This window comes from Brassica rapa, chromosome A06, assembly GCF_000309985.2.
Source record: "Brassica rapa cultivar Chiifu-401-42 chromosome A06, CAAS_Brap_v3.01, whole genome shotgun sequence".
Taxonomy (NCBI): domain Eukaryota; kingdom Viridiplantae; phylum Streptophyta; class Magnoliopsida; order Brassicales; family Brassicaceae; genus Brassica; species Brassica rapa.
In genome coordinates this window covers 2,780,975-2,803,511 of record NC_024800.2, presented here as the reverse complement: position 1 = coordinate 2,803,511, position 22,537 = coordinate 2,780,975, and the positions used below count along the sequence as shown (strand labels likewise).

The following is a 22,537-nucleotide window of genomic DNA, read 5'->3' as shown; positions in this document are numbered from 1 at the left end:
ATTTTTAGATTTTGAATCTGGCTTGCGAACTCCTCTTATTCTTTTTTTTTTTGTTGACAACTCTTGATAGGCTAATGCTTCTATTGTTTCTGTTAATACATTATAAACATGATGACATAATAGATCACTGTCAAATATGAGATTGTAGCGAGTTTACGTTTTAATTCCCCTTGGACCACTACGTTTGGGTTGAGTATAAGATGATTAACTTTCATGTAACTTTTTCAATGAACTTTACTTGAAAAAAAAATGAATCCGGTTCCAGCTCAGAGTCTGCAAAAAATGATAAAACACAACTTATTTCTTAAATATAAAAAGAAAAATACATTTTAACTGAGAAAACTAAATTCAAGAAAAGATATCAGGTTTACACACATCACCATCCTACCGACTAATCAAACTCTCTTAACATCTAAACTTAAATTAGCAAAGCGGATCCAGTTAAGATGGACTTGAAAAGCTTGGCTATTATGGCCACTGTACACTGTCTTTGAGAAAACACCCTGAAGCCTGCAAAAGAAACTCAAGACATGTGAGACAAAAATGTCATGGAGTATATCAATATGATGAAGATGCCTGTGTTGGTTGAAGAGCCTGTTAATTATAAGTAACAACCAGACTCACTGAGTCCAATCAAACAGAACTGCCAAAAGTGAAGAAACAGACATTAACACCGCCTGGATAGGTCTAACAGAGAGATTGGATTTACCTGTGTTGGGGAGAAGACCAGCTGAACGAGACTTCAGGAGTCCATATCTTTTGGAACCGAGTGTGACTTGTCAAGAGTAACTTTGGTCTTAGAATCAACAGCCTCGTTGATCTTCCGCTGAGGATCTTCATTAGAATCAATAAGTTGTTTTTTGTCAGATGTCTTGCGCTTAGAATAGGTAACCAGTTTGATTACTCTCTCTGGCTTATCTGCAGGCTCTCCATGATCCTTGTCAGGAGAAGGCTTCGTAAAGTCATCATGATCCATCGTTGGCTCAGACCCATCTGCTCTGCTGGTTAGACATTTGGATAAACTGGTACAGTCTGTGTTGAGCCCACCATTTACAGTCCCCGGATCATTATTAGCACCATCGGTGGCTATGGCTTCCATATTAAAATCAACCATATCTTCAAGGGGTTCGGTGGCTATATCATTCCCCGTGACTTCAGTTGCTGCACTTTCTGGTTTCTCATCATATGTGATTTCTAATTCCACTGCTGCATCACCAGTGGTGCTGCAGTCATTTACTCTTGGAGCCTCTTCTTCGCTTACGTTATTTGAAAACTCAAGAGAGTCGCTAGTTCTCTCTTTTTCTGCTTTCTCTTCCCAGATCTTAGTAGAGTTGGAGGCTTCTACATCATTTTCTTCTCCAGTTGTGGATTCAGACACGCCAGCAATTTCATCGACTGCCATTAGTTCATCTGCTGCCTTCTCTGTCCAGGATTCTATGGACTTCCCAGAATCAAGCACATGACGATCACAAGCTAGTGGCGGTTCCATATCAATAACGTTAGGAGGTCTAGATTCCGGTTTGCTGGCTGCATCGAATAAATCTGTACTAATCTCTGCAGTCTCAGAACGGTCATGTTCTTTGGAAAAATCTTTAGTCTGCTCTGAAGAATCAACCATATCTTTATCATCAGATGCTAGAGTTCCAAAAGTTGTAACTTCATCATCTTTTTCATCAACTTCCATCGCTTCAGAGAGATCCATGGACTTATCTTCCACATTCTCAGATGATATTAAACTATCTTTGTCATCAGGCGCTGAGAATGGTGAATCAACAGCTACAGAATTAGTATTGTTGTGTACTACAGTTCCAGTTGAATGAATCAGGCCTCTATAGTCATAGTACGCCTCAGCCTGCAGATGTCAGAACTCAGAAGAAAATCAAGAAAATAAACTAAGAGAGATCAAAAGTTAGGAATCTCGTCATTAGCTGTAGTTACTACCTTTGGTCTCGGAGATACTGCTTCAAACACATGAATTTCAGGCTCCTCACAGTAGGGAATTTGCAAGATTATGTAGGCACCTTTGTTGTTGTGTCTCTCCTCTGTATCCTGCATACAAGACAACAAATACTCACATAACCATTTGTTGAATCGCTAGAGCTTACTACAGGTTGAAAATGTCACATTCAAAAATCAAATAAAGCATACCTGAAACTGAGGATGATCAGGAGCACTGAACAAAGTTATAAGCCCTTCATGGTCTTTTGAAAATCCTTCATTCATTGGTGGAAGACCATCTCGTTGTGCCCTTTTGTGAGGGGCTTCCTTGCCTCTGATGATCAACTGCCATAAAAAGAAATCACATCATGATGCTGAAAGAAGTAACAGTTTCTTCAATCACATCATGATGTTTTTGAGGACTGAGTTTTAACAGAAACTGATTGATCTAACCTTAAGATCATTGTCTTGCAGGAACTTTGCAGTGCAATCAGGACCCCACAGCAAACCAATGCCACTCTCTTTGTTAAGAAAGAGGCCGTTATCGGTTGATGGATCTGACCAAAGAATGTCACCAGGAATCAGGTTTGAACCTTCAGCAGGAGGATTGATAACACGCCTTTTGACTTTAAATAAATCCTTCAACGAGCCAAGAAGCAAGGAGTCAGGTCTACTCTCAGTCTCAAGAACACTGTTATCCTCTTGATTTTTCTGAGCTCGCTTGCGCTTTCTGCTTCGTTCTTGTTTGTCAGAGAGAAAGGCTGGTACATCACGGAAAAGACCTCCATGAGCTGTAAATACCTTCCCACCAATCACAGATGCCAAAGGGAGTAACTGGAAGCATTCCAAGCACTTTTTGTAGACAACTGCTCCTTTATCTCCATACTTGGTTAATACTTCGTTTTTGAATCCATACAATGACGTACAACTCTCACTCTCGTGACTGCCACGCAGAACAAACACTCTATCCGGTAGAAACACCTAGCAGAAAATCACAAATATCAATCAAAAATGTGGTCTAATTTAATAGAAGATGAAGGATGATTATAACCTTACCTTCCATGATAAAAGAAGTAAGAAGGTTTCCAAACCCCATGCTCCATTGTCTACATAGTTCCCATTGAACACATAGAACTGATCACCATTTGGGAATCCAGCATCCTGCATAAGGAACAGCAAATCATGTAGCTGCCCATGAAGATCTCCCACCACAACCACCTTTGCTTTGTCACTGTCTATCCTAACGCAGTTCGGCTCTTTTCTCAGGATCTTGGAGGCAGAGAGAATCAGCTCATCCAAGACGTTAAAGGGGAGAACGTTTGAGAATTCACAAGCTGGGAGATTCCTCGACGACCAATCAAAACCCAACATTACATCACAAATCCAACTGAAAGTAAGCTTGCCTCCCGTAGGCCAGAAAAGAGGCTTCTGGGATACTGATGGTAAAGACTGCTCACATCCTGTATCCTGAACAGGTGTCATCCCTTCCGAAGGTTCTGCTAAGAGACCATCATCTATTCCCATTTCATTCAAAGGCAAGCAACCCATATCGCTAGACAATGGCTTTTGCGACATCATTGTAGGTGTAGGTTGAGGTGACATGCGAAATGGTCCTGAACTTGGAGCTTGAGCAACAGAGCCTATAATAAAGATAGTACCAAAGTTTAATAGATAAGTCTCCACAAAACTAGTTAAAGAACACATCACCAAGTCACTAAGAAAATGAATTGTATCCTAATCGTTCTTAAGGAATCCTACCAGTAGATAATGAGCCTAAAGGGGCGTTGAGTTGAAGGGCGCCTGCACACATATCAACGATATCTTGTAACGTTTGCCTCGCGGTGTCAACAGTAAGTTCCTCTTCAAGCGAAGACTTAGATCGAGCATGAATGGCTGCAACTCTCTGAACCTGCAATTATATATATTGGCTAATGAGATTAAAGCACGGAGAAAAAGAGTAGAATCTTATGATGATGAACATTATTACAACTTACAAGCACTTGGAAAGCAAAACCAGTGGGTAGAAATTGCCCAGGGCGTCTCTCGTTCATAGGACTAATGATCCTTCTAGTAATTTTGCGGTACCACTCCATATAAGGATCGTTATAGTCCATTGGTCTACACTCTGGCTCACCGAAAGCAACAGATGACTCACGTGCCTCCCACAATCCAATGTGTCGGCTATGACGTGCTGACCAATCATATACTGATTTGCCTCTTTTGTCAATAGAATGAAGAGCCTTTTCGTTATCACAGGGTGCTGGAACTGTTTGGTGAAGACCAAACTGTCTAAGCACCCTATCAGGACGGTGCCACTCAACAACATCAAAACAAATTAAAGGTGCGACTGTTCGCCATATGTTCTGACCGCTAAGACATATAAGTGGAAGCTTTGCTAGAAGATCTTGAGTGTAAGGCTGCCATATAACCTACATCCACATTATTAAAGAAAATCTTTTGATAATTATTCTCAGGGGACTATACGAATATAAAGAAGTTTGCCTTGTACCTATCATTATTAACATAGCTTAAATGTGATACTCCCTCCGTTTCAGATTACTTATTGTCCTAGAGTTTAAAATTTGTTTCATTTTAAGTATGGTTTTATGTTTTCGAAGCAGTTGTTTGCTAATTTTTCCAATTATATGCCTATTCTTTTAACTCACTAAAATCAAATAAACAAAACAATATATTATTTAAGGATAAAAGACGAAATTTAATGATTTTTTTTTTAATTTGTGTGAAAAAACTAGAACAACATATAAAATGAAACGGAGGAAGTATAAAAGATCAGTTTCATACCTGCTCATCTTTCTGCTGGTCAAATTGATCTCTGTAAAAGTCTAGTCCTCCACGAGGATTCTCTTTATGACTAAGAGAAGCTCTCCACCTAGTTTTCAAGCAGTTGTATAAGCGAAACCACAAATGAAATTAAACTTGTAAGAACAAAACAGAACACAGTGAAGTACATGTCAATTTTACCTACAGCCTAATGGATCTGGCAAAGCACCGTCTATGCCATCCACATACGAAGCGCCAACATCTTTAATTCTTCCCGGACGGCCAACATGCAGCCGTTCCCAAGCCCATAACTGAAGCAGAACAAGAGGACCACAAATGGTGGAAACAGTCCTCTTGCTCGCCCGACACAGCTCTCTGTAGAGAAGTGCTAGCGTTGCACTACCCCAGCTAAGTTTAGCCACTTCATCAAAGTCCCTTAGAAGAGGGAGAAACGTCAACGCCACGTCATGTTTAGACTTATCCCCGTAAAGAAACCCACTCATCAAAGCTAATATAAACGCCCTGGTGTGACACTTCAGCGTCTCTTCGTCAGGGTCAGCAGGTAGATTCCGGAAATTATCACGCAGCCAAGCTAAGGACACATGAGAACCATGTAGATCTCCAGGGCCTGGTCTGAGACCCAAGAGGTCCTCACATAGATCAGCCCAGTTGTTTTTTGTGCTACCGGTAACCGCAGGTCCATCAACTCGGAGACCCAAGAGTATATTCACGTCTTGTAAAGTCACAGTGATCTCTCCAGCGGGGAGATGGAAGGTATGCGTCTCGGGTCTCCATCTCTCCACTAGAGCTGTTATCAGAGCATAATCAAGCTGTATAAACGCAACCTTGTACACTCCGTACAGACCAAACTCTATCAACTTCCGACACACGAGAGGCTCCAGAGGCCAATCTCGCATTCCTAATAATTTGTGTCTGCATGTCAGTTCACGAGGAGGAACCTGAAAGTAAAGCAAAGGCTCAATATTTTTTATAAGCTAAATGAGTAAAAAGTACAAGAGACACACACACACCTCATCTTCCCAAATAGCAGCTGATCTATGCTCATGTTGCCACACCAATACAGACTGATCAACAGGACCAGGGTCCAAATCAAAGCTGATTAGGCTCTGCACCTCCATCTACACAGCAATACAATGTTCAGCGACTATACAAACAATAAAGAAACTATCTTTATGTACAATCACAGATTCTCTGACTTCTATGAACAGTCCCTATCAACACAAACAAACCCTAAGCTGAGACGAACTAACTTGAAAGACAATACCCATTAAAAAATTACACTAATTAACTCATGCACAGACACGAACTGAAACAAGAAACAGCAACCAAACCAAACATGTTGAACAAAAGGAATGATTGAGAAAACCAAAGGTGATTAGAGTTGGAGGCCAGACCAAAGAGAAGCGTCCGTGACTCAGCAATAACGGACGTTTAAAAGAAATAACGGACCAGGCGGAGAAGAAGAAATAAGCGCAGAGAAGCGAGAAAGAGAGCTTCCAGATCCGACAGAAGTTTTCGGCTTGTTCCACGAAACGCTTTACCACTTGTAATCCTTCTAGGTCGCTCCAAGGATCTGATCTTTCTAATTACGACGCCGTTTTCGGTTAGAACTCTTTCGTAGGCCTCTAAATATCTTCTCGGCCCAAAACGAAAAGATCCCTTTATTATTTAAAAAAAAAAAATCAACTTCTATTAAGTATTTTATTTACAGATTTGCCATTTTAGCTAACGTGGTATCATCAGAATCATTTTCAGTTTCTATTTTTAGTGGACCTTCACTTACTAAAAAATAAATTACAATATACAGTAAAACCTCTATAAATTAATACTGTTGGGATTTTAAAATTTTATTAATTTATAGAGATATTAATTTACAAAAAAATTCTTATTTAGATTTTTTATTTTAATATATATTTATTATAAGATAAGAAAAATATTTGATTTTAGTTTATCGACATTAATTTTTATTTTTTGAAATTTGACATTTATATTAATTTTAGTTTCACTGTTAGGCTTTATGGTTGCAATGGAATTGAATAGGTTGAATATTTGATAGATTATAGATTTTTTTCACTAGAGTTCTTCACTTAGATTGTTCTTTATCCATGATCTTCATTGGTAATTTAGTTCATTGATATTAGGTTGCTCACAGATAGTAAAAGTTGGAATAGCTGCATGAAACTAATCTTTGTGAGCAAAGTGTTCTTACCCGGCGAAAGTTGATGTTAAGAAAATAACTACCTTAATTAAAATAGTTTCACTCATTGTCCTTGAACATAAACCAACTAGATCAACAAAACATGATTGTATATTCCAATACTAGTAAAATTTGAGGTTTATGATAAGTTAACGTCAATATAAATTATATAGTGTTGTATCCAGATTTTAGATTTAAGATATATTACCAAAATATTATTCACCAAATTCATTATTTATATAAATTTTAAACTAAAATTTTAAAATCAAATTAGCACTTTACCAAAATTTTGTAAATTGTTGTCTTTATAAACTTAGCCACAATTTAAACAAAATGGAATCCATTTTGAAGTTTCTAAAACTCTATATTTGAAGTTTTAATGTGTTTTTCTCCAAAAACAAAACTTCAAATTTAATTTCAAAATTATTTATATTTTACGCTATAGTCTTTATATTTGTAATAATTAATGTAAATCTATAAAACTTTAAAAAATATGTAGCACATATAAAAACATATTACAGCAATACTAATTAATAAAATCTTACGCAAAAATATAAAATTATAAATAAAAATGCATAATTAAATATTAAACTACAAGCAAAATACCACATTATTCCCTAAATAATTCATAATGCTCGGCCCCACAAAATTTATTTGGACAATATTATAGAGATTTTGGAGGTTCCGAAGAAAACTTACCAGACTATTAGTTTTGTTGTAATATTTACATTTGTGTAATAATTATATCTTGATGTACCTTTTAAAAAATCTTTTTATTATATTTTTTTTTGTAATATTCTTGTTGTCTAGTTCTAGTTTTTAAATATTATAAATCTTATTTTAAAAAATTTATTTAATTTTATGTGTAAAATTTGAATTTATAAAAATAAAATTGAAATATTTATGAGATATAAAAACTTTAAAGATTAAAATGATAAACAAAAAAATACTTAAGAATCATAAATATGATGTGTGATTAATTGTAAGGACCAAAATGCAAATAAAAAGATGAAACTTCAAATTTGAAATTTTAAGTAGTTCTCAAAATTCTATATTTGGAGTTTTGAAATTTTTTTTAAGAGAAAAGAATTCTTTTTTTTTTTGGCAACAGAGAAATTTTTTTTATATTTGAAGTTATAAGGTCTTTTTTAGAGATGATTCTAGGGTGGATAAATCTCTAGTATTCATGATGATTAATTCAACAATAGTAGTCGGCCACTATATTATCGAGTTGTACGTCTGCATAACTGATATAGTTTCCAGTCTCCGTGTGTGTCACTGTCAAAATTTTAAGCTGTAAAGAAATTTTTTTTTAATCGATGTTGAAAAGTAGTCGATTTTGGTTCACACGGTTGAACAGAAAGAGTCATATGAGCGTTGTTGGATGTTGATATAAGTCAACGTACACTCTTGCTCAGGACAACTATACTACGATTCTTCTGGACTAATATGAATAATGAAATGGCAAGGAAGTCGTGTCTTTGGATTTTCCTAGAAGAAGGGGACAAAACACTCTCTCTTAAATTCAAATCTTAGCCATTTCTTTATCAATAACGAATCTTGAAGCAAACGTCGAAACCGTGTTTACTTTTTGATCCCTATTTATTTCGAAATAGTAATGGTTTTAAGAATAAAAAAATATATCAAAATGAGGTTTGGCTTCCTCTATATATGTATGACAATACTTGCAAAGACCAAATATAAGACGAAGAAGAAAATGGGTTCGAAGTCTCCAAATATTGCTGCACTTGTGTTGCCACTGCTTCTTATACTGTTCTCTCTTTCCTCTCAAGCTAGACTCGTCGAATCTAGTGGGCGCAAACTGGGTAAGTATCTTTACATGATGAATACATAGTATAATATTAAGGTATCAATGGTAATAACGCAGACAAAATTTAACGGCAGTTTTTTTTTTTTTGGTTTTAACAGTACTGTCGACTGAAAATTATTTTCGTTCACCGAATTTATGTGAAGTTTTCAATCGTAAGAAAAAATGTTTGAATATTTAAAACGGATAATCAAGCGCTCGTAGCTTGGTGGTAAAGGAGGTACAACTGTACTGCCCGCCACCCGGATTCGAGTCTTGCCCATAACGGATTTAACATCCCTTCCGTTGGGGTGCTGGACCCCTTTCGGAGGGATAGTTAGGAATGTGACTGCCCAGATACCAGAGTTATCAAAAAAAAAAAATATTTAAAACGGATTTGGTCAAGTTTGTGAGGTTTCTTCATTAAACTTTATACGTAAGACTCGGTAAAAAATTGAATACACCCAACGTGAAATCAGTTTCTCCACCTATGCAAATCAAACATCGATCTCTATAAGAATATTTTGGATGCTAAATAGCAGCGTGGGGGTTTGGGGGAGCGCCTATCATAGGGACACCATCTTCAAACTCATGTGGGGCTTCTCCAGCAATATGGTATCCGAAACCTACGAACCCCCGACCATGCAGGCGGACTCCAGGAATTGGCATCCCTACTTCTCACCAATCTCCTTGATACGATCACTTATATACTTCGCGTTTACCTGTCTCTATGTCAGACTTTTGAAGTTATATGCAATAATCTAGTGTATGAGGTTTTATGATCTGGTTTCTTGTCTAGTGTAACCGGACGACGGTTTGTTGCCTACTATGAATCAGTGAGCGAACTAATAATGCTTATTGGAAATAATACTTAGTAAGAGTATTTTTATTCCGGATGTCTGAAGAACTACTCAAAGTACAATAAAATAAACGATTTTAAATTGTTATTTGGAGATTTAAAATCAAATAAATTATTGACTTCTTTTAAAAGATGACTCAATTTTTTTTTTTGTAAACACAAAACTAACATTTTTCTCTCTCATATTTTTTCCATTCATACCTAACATACAAAATTAGTTATGAAAGTGCAGTTCTGTAGAAAAAGAAATTGTTTTCAAGATCCCAAATAACTTAAACAACCTTATCCCATTTACTTATTTACGAAAATGTCATCACCATCAATTTTGCTAATTACTATGAACAACAAAAATTGATGCTTTCAAGTAGAATTTTTTACTCGTTTCTCTCATTATTTACACACAACTTCATTATTTTTTATTACCTTTTTCATTTCACCAAAAAACTCTCGAATTATCATTTTCCAAATAAAATTTTCATTGGACTTCCTCAATTTTAATTATTCTTGGTCATTAGCGGACGTGTATCTTTTATTCATCTTAAATAAAAATTTATAAGTGCTTGGGGAAGTTAAACACGAACTCGGTAATACTCACTTGATTTTTTAATTTTCAAGATATATTTCACGAAGGAGACTTCATGTGAACTCTGATTACCAAACAAACTTCATGTGAAGTTTGCTTGTCGATGCATATGTTAGTTTTGTAATTAACCAAGCGAGGTTGGTTTTGCAAAGTCTACTGTGTGGACACTTCACCTGAACTCTTTCTACATGTCACAAGAAGTCCCATAGGTGTCACAAGAAGTTTGCCAATTTCGCTTTCAAACTAACAAAAACGTTATTAAAATTAAAAATTAACAGACTTTAGATGAAGACTCCTATTTTCGAAAATAGAGTGGACTCCAGACAAAGAAAGATGTTAATTTATTTCTAGATTTTAGTCACACCCCTAGTTCTGAAAGCATACTTCATACTCATATAAAGTTAAATATGGTCAAGTGCAAATTTAACCTCAGCAAACTTCTTTTGACACTTAGAAGATTTCATGTGACACTTCGAAGACTTCACGGACATGCAAAAAGATATCAATTGAAGTCCCCATACAGTATAACGTGGCATGAAGTATACTTTGAAAAACAATTCCTAGCATGTGACTTAATACTTGGGCTGACTTCTTTGCTAAAGGAAATCGTGCAAAGATTTTCAAATTTTTCATCTTAATGATATAGTCTTACCCGGGGTAATTTATTAACCTAGCATGTAGAAAGAATATACTAAAGCATTGTGTTTTGTTGTTAAAAATATTTTTTATTTATCTTTAACTATGTGTTTCGTCCGCACATGCGAGCATAAACATTTTATAATTATTTGTTAATACATACATTACTAATTAAATGACTATAATGTTAATATTTTTATTTATGCTTTATTTGAATTCTTTTAAGTATTATAAGTTATTTGAAAATTTCTTTGTACACTATATTCATTATTAATAAATAAATGATAGAAGTCACTCAATATTCTCTTTTCAATTATATAAGATTCGAATTTTAGTTGATTACTACTAAGTTATGTGCTTTCTGTTTTTGAATTAAATTTTTTTTATTAAAAGGTATTTTACCGTTAACAACATAATGTATATAGGAATTGTCTTTTTATTTCAAAATATATGGTTTTAAATTTTGGATAATTCTTTATTAATTTTAATAACTTATCTAATCATGTAAATTTTAAATTTTCTTTTACTTTTTGCAATTTTATATATTTTATGTCATTAAGGATATAAACGATATAAACCACTCTAACTTTTAACTTGAAAGCTCGAATACGAAAAATTATTTTCCAAATAATAGTATAGATATAGATATGGGAATAGCTAGGGATGTGGAATACAAAATCAAAATATTTATGTTGGAGTACAGAGATATACTAGAGAAGAATTTGAATAATAAATTCATTATCTTTGGTTTTAATGAAAAGGTATTACAAATTTTGCTAAATCAAAAACTTGGTTGCTAACATTTGTTAATTATGTTTTTCCAATATACTTAACAAGGATCTAGAGGTGTAAAGAAAAAATAAGCGATTATAATTTAGCAAAAAAAAAAAGAGAGAGTAGGAACCCAATCAGAACTTATTGCTAATGTGTGTTAGTTATTTGTTTCATATAATATGACTTTTAAAAATGTGCCATATTATATGAAACGCGTGATAGACTTTTATTTTCATTCTTTGTCTAATTCATTAGGATATTTTTTTTTTCTTTCGCCTTTGTTCAATTTCTTTGTTTTCCATGGAGGTCGATTCAGTCTATTGTGTGTATACAGCTAGGGTTAAGGAAAAATATTTTTATTGAATCAAATTAATCTCTCCACAACGATAGAAATAAGTAGAAACACTCACTATATATTTGGAAAACAAAATAAAGTACAAAAACGAGTGAGAAAAGAAAAACACTATGAAGCTAAGCTAAAAAACAAATAAAAAAAGAAAAAAACGATTTTTTTAGTGATGGGGGTGGGGTCTGAAGGACTCATGTAGCCAGTTGATGAAGCGGTCGAAAGGTGACAACTGCATCTTTTTCGGAACACTTTTGGATAGTGGTCGCACCTCAACTCGAAGCTTAAGCCCAGCCTCACAATGACCAATCTTTGAGGTAATAAAATAGCGGACTCCTGGTTTCGTTAGCCTTATGAGATCTTGTCCCGCATTGTGCACCGCAACAGGAGAAGTAGTCTCGCAAGATTTGAACTCAAGATTACTGTTGATTTCAAGAACGTCATCGACCTGGTCGTTGTAGTAGAAAAGAAGATTGTCTCCCACGTGAAACTGTTTCTCCTCACTCCACTTGGAATAGAAGTCACTCTCTTCAGGAACCCTCCATTCGTTGGAGTCACCGACCTTGTAATCTTTTCCGAAAGGAAAGATCTTTCTCGGTGGTGGTGGTGGAGGAATCGGATGGTCATGGACGACCAAAACGACGAGTTTCTGTCCGGTTACGCATTGAGAATTATTTGAGGTGATGAAGAAGTGATAACCTGGTTCCGTGAGAGTCACGACATCGTGCCCTGTGTTGTAGACAGCTTTAGGAGAAAGAGAGTTGCAGAATTGGTATTCCAAACGACTGGAAACTTGAGTGACGTCGTTGACGTTGCCATCGTATTGGAACATCAGAGAATCCCCCACTTGGAATTCCTTACGCTTAGCCCAATCATAATAGGTACCGTGCTTCGCCGTCCATCCCTTCGAGTCTCCCACTTTGTAGATTTTTGCCGAGCAACAACATCCCATTAGAACCATCACGAGCACGAAGCAGAACATTCTTCTTGTTGTCGCCATTATTAATAGAAATCAGAGAACGTTGATGAATATGTGAGTAAGAAAAAACAAGGCCATAACTCTCTTTTTATAACACCTTCTAAGGAACCTAATCCTTGCCGCTTAAGGATTTTACTTGCCATTTCATTAAGATGAAAGGATTATCTAATTATAATATAATCCGGTTTCTGATATGTATGTTTTCTTTTTCTTTTTTTCAAAGATCTCTCGGATCCTTTTTTAGTTAGGCTTGTGTTTTATTTTCATTAAGCTGAGTTTGTTATTCTAGTAACTGTTTTGGAATATATTTCTTTTCTTTTTTTTTCCTTTTTCAACATAGATTCACCTAGACTTTACAAATATAAATTGCAAATAACGCTTATCTCTAATTCTTTTGATTAGGCTTATGTTTAAACTTGTGACAAAAAGGCTTATGTTTAAATTTAACATCTGCTAATTTCATTTATAATTTTAATTTTTTTTTGTCCATAATGAAAATTAGATATATATATATATATATATATATTTGTTTTGAAACATTTTTTTGCTAACTGTAACTAATTAACTACTCATTTCTTAGAAAGCTAGTGATTCCCTTACATTTTTTTTACATGTTTTCTTTTAATGGAATCTATAATTTGGTTGACTTGGTTAGATCTAAGCGAGTTTCAAAAGGCCTAAAGCTGGTCTAGTTGAGTACGGTTAACATAAGGGAATTATATTAATAAGAGTTTAGTGATTCTTTGTAATATCATCAATAAACTAAGTGGAAATTATATACTTAAGGTATCCTTTTTATCCTTTATTTGGCTACGCCTACATGTAACAACGATACAACTCAGCTCACTAGTCACTTCTGACATTTTTCATTATAGACCACATATATCATACAAAGATAGTAAACTGACTCGAATTCTTCGTCTTGCGCTTTGTTGTAATGAGACGAGTTACATCATATACACTAACGCACCAAACGAGGTAAAATAAGTTGTTGATATTGTGTTAGGTTTTTCATTTTTACTGGCTTTTATTAAAATCTGGAGAGCAAGATTAGTCAATTGACTTATCAAAGCTCCATGGTCATGAGTGTAGCATCATATATAATATATAAGATTATGTGTAGTTGTCTAGGTTAAATGGTTAAATATATTTAATTTTAATATTATTATTATATTACTATATTTAATTAATTTGATTAAAAACTTTGGTTTTTCGTACCGAATCATTGGATTGATAAAATCTTCGACCAAATGGTCTGAACATATGCTTTGGTTTGGTTTGGGTTCAGCTGGTTTGGTTTGCTTCAGTTTTTTGCCACACTCCTAAAAATTCATATAATGTGGGTTATATGTCGGTCTTCTTGTAACTACTAACTACAATATTTTAACAAAACATCTGTACCGAAACAATTACGGGTACTTTTTTTTTTAATAACCAAATTATCCGCTTGTTATTCGTTGCGGGGTGTGAAATTGCAACTCGGATATGCACATCTGGGCCTGAAGTGTTTATTGGGCTAGTTGCTGGTTTGTTCAAGTCCAAAAGTGAACCAAAGCGCAGAACATTTCGTGAGTCACCTTCTCGCCGGCAGACTAACAGAAACGAATCATCCGCACAAGTTTAGAGCGAGAGAGAGAGAGAGAGAAGAAGAACCATCTTACGAATCATTGGACTCAGAGACACAATGGAGACTGAATACGACCAAGTTCTTCACTCCGTTGCTCAGGTTAAAATCGCTGACCAAACCGGTGTGAACCAAGACGAGGACGGCGTAAAGGTTTCGTGCTTCACTGAAGTTCTCGATGATGTCACTCTTCACTTCCAGATCATCCGTCTCGCAAAACAGGTTCTCGCTTAATTTATTTATTTATTTATTTTCCTTAATTCTTGTCTTTGATTTTTCATCAGAACTAAAAGTGGACTTGTTCTGACTGTAGATTTATGTATGGATTGGTTATAACTCCGCCAAATTTGGGAACTTATACGCAGCCGCTTCAACTCGACCGGTTAGTTAGTTCATCAAAAAACATAAGATTTTCGAATGTCTAATTTGTTGTTCTGAAATGTAACGTTTTGTTTTTTTATATGGCAGAGTAATACAGTAAGTGTTGCTACCGTACTTGGTGGAACATCTGATAACACTGGATCTGGCATTGCCCATAGATTAGGTTATAAATCTGATCGTAACAAATCTTCTACAGTGTGTGAGTGATAACTTGTCTGATTTTTTTTTTTTTTTTTTTGTGTTGTGTCTAGTGATGAAGACTGGTCTCAATATAATCATGGCTTGCAACATCCCTAAAAACAATCCCTTGCTCGAGGTTTCGTTCTTTTTTTGTGCTCCTTTTGGTGTAGTTTTATTACACTTTTTTTTCATTTTTTTCTATGTTTGTGTTGTTGTGTAGGCAAAAGCTGAGAAGATGTTGATGAGAAAATTGATTGATCTTGGTTACACAATGCCAACGCCTTTACGAGCAACATAACCTGAAGAAGGAATCGATTTTCGCAGTTTCTTGAGATTGTTTCTCTCCTCTTTGTATCCCATAATTTGTGAACGATTCTTGAAATTTCTTAAACCGAGAGTGTCAGCTTTTTCCTGCTAGTTTACAGAATCTTTATGATTGTTTTTTTTTTGGTTATTTGAATGACGTCAAATATCGTTATTCTTAGTACCACTGGTGGACTTTGGTTTCTTGTTTTCTATGTTCATAATCTTGAGCTTCCCTAGCCCGTTTACTTAATACGCTACTGCTTTTTTCTTTCATCATTTATTCTTATCTTATGCTTTGTCTTTTTCTTGGTTACTTCAATTTTAAGTTTCTTGATCTTGAATAAGAAGTGAAAACTATTCTGATAGGTAGTATCTTTGTTCACAGGCTCACATTCAGGTATCTGACATCATAAAATAGTTTATGGACAAAGACCATAGATGTGCTGTTTTGTATATATATTGAATTAAGCAAGTGTTTTTAAGGTAAACGCAAATATCTATTATGGACAAAGATAGTCATCGAATTTTCTATTCATGTAACAACAAGACTTAGTCTTGAACTTATCAATGTTGGAACATGATTTATCAATTAATCGAAACTACATGGACATAATATAAAATCAAGTGAAAATCTTCACTCCAAAAAAACAAGACCTGATCTTGGACAGATGGGTCCATAATGAACTACACACAATTTAATGCTAGCCAAGTTTAAAATCACAAATAACGAGACTAAAAGTCTAAAAGTGATAAATCTTTACTTGAGAACCTCTCAAACCATGATCCTGGAGGTAGACATTTTAGACTCTTCCTTGACTGTTTCACCTGCAGCAAGAAATAACACAAACCAATTCACTGAATGCACAGCTAATCTCAAATGCGACTTTTAATCATGATCCTATCAATTTTTCCTTCCCATCAGGGTCTAAAGCATATCACTTATGTTCGATTTCTCTTAGTATTCGGTAAACGCAAAAGGTTTCTTAACGGATCCTTAAGAGCTTCATCCACCTAGAAAGCTACTCTAGTTTGTATTAGTAAAAGATCTCTTATTACACAGGAGTGATGGATGTGTTCAAACCAGGAAGCTCGCTTTGGTTGTTACTGGTTATATCTATGGGAACTCTAACGGCAGGTGAAAAAGAGAGATCAGAGTAATTACCAGACTGAGTGTTTGTGGTGACTTCGCTATAGATGGCTTTAAGCGTGGACAGAGGAACAACAACGGTGGAAGGACCAGCAGAGGTGGCTTCAGCAAAGAGTTTCTGTTTCCAATGCCACATAGTGACTTTCATTTCCTTGTTAGACTTGAAGAGTGAATCCTTTTGCTCCTGTAAGGCCTCAACATACTTTTGCTGCTTATCAGATCTCAACCCCAAAACAACAAAAGACACTCCAAGACATGTGTTTATTACAGCATTCTTGTTCCTCGCTTCTGAGACCAGCATTGCAATCTTGTTTGCCATTCCTGTGAAACAATCAAACCCCAGCTCTGAAAAAAATGGACTACCATAACATGCAGTGAAGTTTTACAGTAGAAGTAACTATTGAAAGTTAAACTGCATAGAGAGCAAACAATTAACCTGAAGGCATCATCATCGTGTAGTTTTGTTTCTAAGCACATAGCTACAAGTGTTAAGAGATTAAATCACCAAGAACTTTCTTTAAAACTGTTGATTGTTGAAAGATTTAATGTACATCCCGGGAATCGAAACAACACTTGCAATAAATGGTAACATTCTCAAATCAAATGTGGAGAACAACTTAACTAATGGAAGATGCCAAGATGCGATGCTGATGATGATGATGATGATTTATAATTACAAAAATCGATCAAAAATGATGTTGACTCACCAAATCGGAAGGAACAGTAAAGGCCAGAATGGAAGAAGAAGACTCACCTGAAATGAGGGTTCGACTACGGAACCTTCTTAATGTTGATTTGAAAAATTATATGATTATATAATTTACTCTAATATATTATAAGGGGTAATTTGGGCATTTCAAATCCCGGTTTTTTTGAACACCAAGGTCTACGGAACTATAATGTCTCATTGTACGGTGCTTCTGATTTCTTGATCGGTTTGTGTTGCACTGGATGAGTTGATAGATATACCCCATAACTATGGTTTGAATGTCTTGATCGATGAAGTTTCGTATAAAAAGATAATCCAAATCACTCTAGTCTGCTTCTCTACTTCATGATTGATTAGTCAAAAGTGTAGTCATTTTGTTTTTGTATGTGTAATTTCTGGGAATATTAGGTTCTTATTCCTACATATAACCTTTATACAATAAACTCTTCAATCAAGTCCCCACTTTTGAAGAGCTGTGTATGTATGTCTCTACTCTCTGGATGTAGTTTCCGAGTGGCAAGACAAAAAAAAACAAATCTTGTTTGTTTATCGTTAACTTATATGAAATCACAGAGTAACAATATTATGGTGTTAATTCATCATTTTCCTAATTAGATAATTAGGGACACACGATTATCGTAAGTAGATATGGGCAAAAAACTTAAATCCAAAAAAATCAAACCGAATCCGACCCGAAAAATAGTTCCGAATACGAACCGAAACTAGTTAAATATCCGAACGGATTCAAAACTTTGGTATTTAGATAACCAAAACCGAACTCGATCCGAATCGAAATATTTTAGATATCCGAATATATTTGAATCAAATTTATGTACTTAAATATATTAATTATTTTAGATTTAATATCCAAAATATATAAGATATTTTGAAGTTGTCCAAAATACTTAAAAACCTATTAATTTTTCATCCAAATATCCGAATTAAACAAATTTTTATGTTAAATTTATGTATTTTGACATACACTAAAAATTTATATATTATATTATATTTTTATATTTAAATTTTGAGAAATTTAAAATAGATATAAATTTTTAAAAATTTAAAATAATTTAAACGAATTATCTGAATCGAACCCACAAAGATCCAAATGAACCCGAACCAAGACTTATAAATATCCGAATTGAAATAAAATCTATAACCCCAGAAATCTGAAATCTAAATAAATCCAGACCGAATCCAAATCCGAACCCAAATGGATACTAACTCTAATTCGTAAGCATCAAATCTCCATTGTATTAGGGGAAATGAGATAATTGAACATAATGGGGTCCATTCACCCCCAAACATTTCATAACTAAATGAAATGAAAACAAGCTGAAGTAAGAAATAAATCCACCGTCAAGAAGATGAAACCACAGCCTTTAGATTAAAGGTGACAAGAGCAGAAGGATGCATCTCCACCGTTATTTTTTTTTAAATCTATTTAATTCTTGTTATTAAACTGGGTAAAAAATATTATTAGTTGTAAATCTCTCCCTCTTGGTCCCAAGATATATGCAAACAGTAGCTTCTCTCCACCTCCTCTGACAAACTTCGACGTCCCTTCCCTTCCCTTCCCTTCAATTTAATAATAAATCTTCTTCTTCACTGACTCACCATCGTTCGCATCTCTCGGAGTTTCATCGCTCTTGGCTGATGATAAACTAGATTCGCGCTTTTGTTTCAAAGCCGAGACTCGCGTTTTTTTCTTCTCGGCTTCTCATATCTGAGGTATTGCTACGAATCTACACTTCATTCTCCTCAGATCTGATTTTAGGATCTGATTGCGTTTTAGTGAGATGCTGCTTTAATACTTTTTGGATTTTCGTTATTCAGATTTGGTTTCCATGGAATCGAGGGGATGCTTCCGTGTATTTGATGATGTCAGCATTGTGACTATTGAACAACTGTATTGATATTGATGTGACTATCGCACGATGGCAAAGATGATGATGATAAACAAGACGCTTTTGCTAACGTACAGCTACTTACTCATCTACATTCTACTCTCTTCTGGTGTCATTCTCTACAACAAGGTCTTCTCTCAAACTATAATTTTTTGAGAGATTTGGATTGTCTAGAGACTGACTATGGATTTGACTTTTTTGGCAGTGGGTTCTATCTCCCAAATACTTCAACTTCCCACTTCCTATAACATTAACTATGATCCACATGGGCTTTTCTGGCTTTGTCGCCTTCCTTCTTATTCGTGTTTTCAAGGTATTATTCTTCTGACTATCTCTAATGGCTTACTCTATTTTTTACTCTAAAATAGAGTAACTCTATCATAGAGTTTGAGTTTGCTCCAATGGTACTCTAAAATAGAGTAGAAAATAGAGTGATGAACAAAAAAAAAACAAATTACTCTATATTCGGAGTATTTTTTACTCTATTATAGAGTGAGAAATAGAGTACCATTGGAGCATTTTTTACTCTAAACTCTATTTTAGAGTGAAAAATAAAGTGGGGTTGGAGATGCTCTAATCTCTTTGTACAGCATGAGGGCATGTGTTATATATGTCCCCTATGTTTTTAATCTTCGTCTTGTATAATGTAGGTTGTCTCTCCTGTTAAAATGACATTCGAAATGTAAGCTCCTTTTTTACTATCTGTCATCCATTTCTTATGTAGTTTCCCTTTTTTTTTTAAAAACATAATTTCTTGGATTCCAGATACGTAACCTGTGTGGTACCTATAAGCGCATTCTTTGCGTCCAGCCTTTGGTTAGTCTTTTCTTCCATAGATGCCATTGCTTGTCATACCTGCTCTCTGAACTGTCTCCCTTTTTCACAGGTTTGGCAATACTGCGTATTTGCACATTTCGGTTGCCTTCATTCAGATGCTCAAAGCACTAAGTATGTGAAGCTCAAAATCTACATTAGTATAACCATGTTGCAAAGCTTTCTGAAACGTGCTTGTTTTATGACAGTGCCGGTGGCAACGTTTATCATGGCGGTTGTTTGTGGAACTGACAAAGCAAGGTGTGACGTCTTCATGAACATGCTGCTGGTCAGTGTTGGAGTTGTGGTTTCCTCCTATGGGGAAATTAATTTCAACGTTATCGGGACGGTCTACCAGGTCACCGGCATCTTTGCTGAAGCACTTAGACTGGTGCTAACTCAGGTTCTTCTTCAGAAAAAGGGCCTGACATTAAACCCTGTCACCAGCTTATACTATATAGCCCCCTGCAGGTAATACTTACAGTGACTTGATTTGGCCTCTAGTGCACATTGAACATATAATCTTCTTCTTGCATTTTGTGCAGCTTTGTTTTCCTGTCGTTGCCTTGGTATGTACTGGAGAAACCCAACATAGAAGTGTCGCAGATACAATTCAACTTCTGGATCTTTTTCTCAAACGCTCTATGCGCACTTGCCTTGAACTTCTCCATATTCTTAGTGATCGGAAGAACAGGAGCAGTAACCATCAGGGTTGCTGGCGTTCTCAAAGACTGGATCCTCATAGCCCTCTCCACTGTCATATTCCCTGAGTCCACAATCACTGGTCTCAACATCATCGGATACGCAATAGGTTTGTTACTTCCTTTTCGTTACAAATTGGACAAGGCTATTATTATTAAGTTCTCATGTGCATTGTTTCATTTCTTTTTAATGATGCAGCACTCTGTGGGGTTGTAATGTACAATTACATAAAAATTAAAGATGTGAAAGCGACACAACCAATCACTGATAGCCTCCCAGATCGAATCACAAAGGTAGAGTCAATTTAATCTGTCTCCTCCTTTTAAGCATCACCTATCACTCTATTTACTCATAATGACTGTGAGCAGGATTGGAAGGCGAAGAGCTCGTCGGATGGAGAGAGCCCCAGAGGAATAGAGCTTATTGATGAGGAAGCTCCTTTGATAACGTCGCGGTTGTCGCATATCGGGCGGACTCAGCTTGGAACCCACACTGCCGTCTGAGCAACGTACAGATGGGAATGAGGCCAGTATGTTGTGTCTTTCTTTTTACATTTCTTTTGGAACCCAATCTTTTTTTCTTAATAGAATTTATGTCGGTTATTATTACTTAACAATGTTTAGTTCTTATAAAAAAAAGAAACGCAATTGCCAAAATTATTTGTAGGGTCTCTGAGAGTTATAAATGTTTTTCACCAGACACATTAGCTCGGGACCCGCTTGGTCTTTATGATACAGACAGTTCTGACTTCTGAGCGTGTGCAGTTGATCCCTGGTTTTGATTTGTTTTTCTTTTCTTCGTTTTATATCAGTTTGTATACTATTCAACGTCTTAAAGAGATAAATACTGGAAAAGAAACACTGATGACATTGTTATCTAGAGATCACAGCACCACAGACCTTAGTGTTACATGCTTGTTTATATAACCTACCTGCTTAGAGCATTCAATAGTCTCGTCCATCCTTTTCATCGACAAGTTCTCGGTTTGACATTGATTTATATTAAAGGACAAATAAAAAAAGTCATACCCCCAAAGTATAGGATAGTTCTCTAAACTCTTTATTATTCTTGAAACACGTTTCTATGTGGATACCATATAAGCCAAACGACAACGGTTGTCCAATCTAGAAGCTTATTGGCACATCAAGCTCAATTAGAAGCTGAAAATTAACGGTAATTACTACTGAAACACTTCAAAAGATTATTAGTCCATAGTGGACGCTCAACTATCCTACTTCGACGGTGGTGATTTTTAGAAGAATAGGGTTGTGGTTGATACTTTTGGTCTCCAGCAGGAGCCATTTCGTGTTCGTTATCTAGGTGTCCCCTCACCATCAGAAAGCTAAGAAAGGAGGATTATCAACCATTGATCAATAAAGTTTCGGTCTCATTTTTCCACTTGGACAGTGAGTCATATGTTCTTCGGTGGGTAGGTTACAATTGCTTAAATCGGTGATTTACTCTACCATCTCTTTCTTGGATTCGTCTTTTCGCTGCTAGATGCTCACGAATTATATAATTTGCTAATCTTAACCTGTCTTACCAATTTATTATATTTTTGAACATATATATTTATAATTATAAAAATAAATTATATATGAATTTATTAATTAATATAATTTTACCATATTTAGCTCAACATAATAATTTTCTTTTAATACGATTAATTATGATTATATAATAGATAAAAATATGATATAATTTTATTTTTTATTTTATAAACTATAAATGAATATATTAATGTATAATAATATTTTAAAGATAATTAAAAAATTAATGAAAATATTTATACATAATTTTTGAAAACTAAGATCATGTTAAATTTTTTCAAACAGATTTGTTAGATT

At 35.1% G+C, this 22,537-nt stretch overlaps 6 protein-coding genes across 12 annotated transcripts; 3 read left to right on the top strand and 3 right to left on the bottom strand.

Moving 5' to 3' along the window:
- Window positions 1-274: 274 nt before the first annotated feature.
- Window positions 275-7,819, bottom strand: LOC103871494 (serine/threonine-protein phosphatase 7 long form homolog). 3 transcript variants are annotated; one of them, XM_033272734.1, is made up of 12 exons: window positions 6,135-7,818; window positions 5,751-5,858; window positions 4,921-5,678; window positions 4,741-4,828; window positions 3,933-4,367; window positions 3,697-3,847; window positions 2,995-3,578; window positions 2,392-2,919; window positions 2,149-2,283; window positions 1,942-2,049; window positions 703-1,852; window positions 275-510 (listed from the first exon to the last, which is right to left on the bottom strand). In XM_033272734.1, the coding sequence occupies exons 2-11, from the start codon at window positions 5,856-5,858 to the stop codon at window positions 743-745; spliced, it is 4,005 nt and encodes a 1,334-aa protein (XP_033128625.1). In that variant the 5' UTR covers window positions 6,135-7,818; the 3' UTR covers window positions 275-510; window positions 703-742. The 3 variants fall into 3 exon arrangements, with proteins under 3 accessions (XP_033128625.1, XP_009147994.1, XP_033128626.1); XM_009149746.3 differs by having other exon boundaries at window positions 710-1,852; XM_033272735.1 differs by lacking the exon at window positions 275-510 and having other exon boundaries at window positions 993-1,256; window positions 1,288-1,852; window positions 6,135-7,819.
- Window positions 7,820-7,980: 161 nt separating this feature from the next.
- LOC103871493 lies at window positions 7,981-9,691 on the top strand. Of its 2 annotated transcripts, none has more exons than XM_009149744.3 (2): window positions 7,981-8,763; window positions 9,284-9,691. In XM_009149744.3, the coding sequence occupies exons 1-2, from the start codon at window positions 8,556-8,558 to the stop codon at window positions 9,436-9,438; spliced, it is 363 nt and encodes a 120-aa protein (XP_009147992.2). In that variant the 5' UTR covers window positions 7,981-8,555; the 3' UTR covers window positions 9,439-9,691. The 2 variants fall into 2 exon arrangements, with proteins under 2 accessions (XP_009147992.2, XP_009147993.2); XM_009149745.3 differs by having other exon boundaries at window positions 8,042-8,763; window positions 9,287-9,691.
- A 524-nt stretch (window positions 9,692-10,215) lies between these two features.
- LOC103871491 lies at window positions 10,216-14,225 on the bottom strand. Its single transcript, XM_033272749.1, has one exon. The coding sequence runs from the start codon at window positions 12,940-12,942 to the stop codon at window positions 12,109-12,111; it is 834 nt and encodes a 277-aa protein (XP_033128640.1). The 5' UTR covers window positions 12,943-14,225; the 3' UTR covers window positions 10,216-12,108.
- Window positions 14,226-14,507: 282 nt separating this feature from the next.
- On the top strand, window positions 14,508-15,648 carry LOC103871490 (proteasome assembly chaperone 4). Its single transcript, XM_009149742.3, has 6 exons — window positions 14,508-14,531; window positions 14,590-14,767; window positions 14,859-14,927; window positions 15,014-15,089; window positions 15,178-15,242; window positions 15,327-15,648. Exons 2-6 carry the CDS (start codon window positions 14,606-14,608, stop codon window positions 15,402-15,404), a joined length of 450 nt encoding a protein of 149 aa, XP_009147990.1. The 5' UTR covers window positions 14,508-14,531; window positions 14,590-14,605; the 3' UTR covers window positions 15,405-15,648.
- A 301-nt stretch (window positions 15,649-15,949) lies between these two features.
- On the bottom strand, window positions 15,950-18,503 carry LOC103871489. 3 transcript variants are annotated; one of them, XM_009149739.3, is made up of 3 exons: window positions 17,267-18,503; window positions 16,575-16,880; window positions 15,950-16,237 (listed from the first exon to the last, which is right to left on the bottom strand). In XM_009149739.3, exons 2-3 carry the CDS (start codon window positions 16,876-16,878, stop codon window positions 16,185-16,187), a joined length of 357 nt encoding a protein of 118 aa, XP_009147987.1. In that variant the 5' UTR covers window positions 16,879-16,880; window positions 17,267-18,503; the 3' UTR covers window positions 15,950-16,184. The 3 variants fall into 3 exon arrangements, with proteins under 3 accessions (XP_009147987.1, XP_009147988.1, XP_033128649.1); XM_009149740.3 differs by having other exon boundaries at window positions 17,314-17,380; XM_033272758.1 differs by lacking the exon at window positions 17,267-18,503 and adding an exon at window positions 16,996-17,244.
- Window positions 18,504-18,750: 247 nt separating this feature from the next.
- On the top strand, window positions 18,751-21,473 carry LOC103871488 (probable sugar phosphate/phosphate translocator At1g48230). Of its 2 annotated transcripts, XM_009149738.3 has the most exons (10): window positions 18,751-18,999; window positions 19,105-19,304; window positions 19,381-19,488; window positions 19,826-19,857; window positions 19,941-19,991; window positions 20,062-20,123; window positions 20,198-20,459; window positions 20,534-20,799; window positions 20,889-20,983; window positions 21,059-21,193. In XM_009149738.3, exons 2-10 carry the CDS (start codon window positions 19,206-19,208, stop codon window positions 21,191-21,193), a joined length of 1,110 nt encoding a protein of 369 aa, XP_009147986.1. In that variant the 5' UTR covers window positions 18,751-18,999; window positions 19,105-19,205. The 2 variants fall into 2 exon arrangements, with proteins under 2 accessions (XP_009147986.1, XP_033128637.1); XM_033272746.1 differs by lacking the exon at window positions 18,751-18,999 and having other exon boundaries at window positions 19,206-19,304; window positions 21,059-21,473.
- The last annotated feature ends 1,064 nt before the right edge of the window (window positions 21,474-22,537 follow it).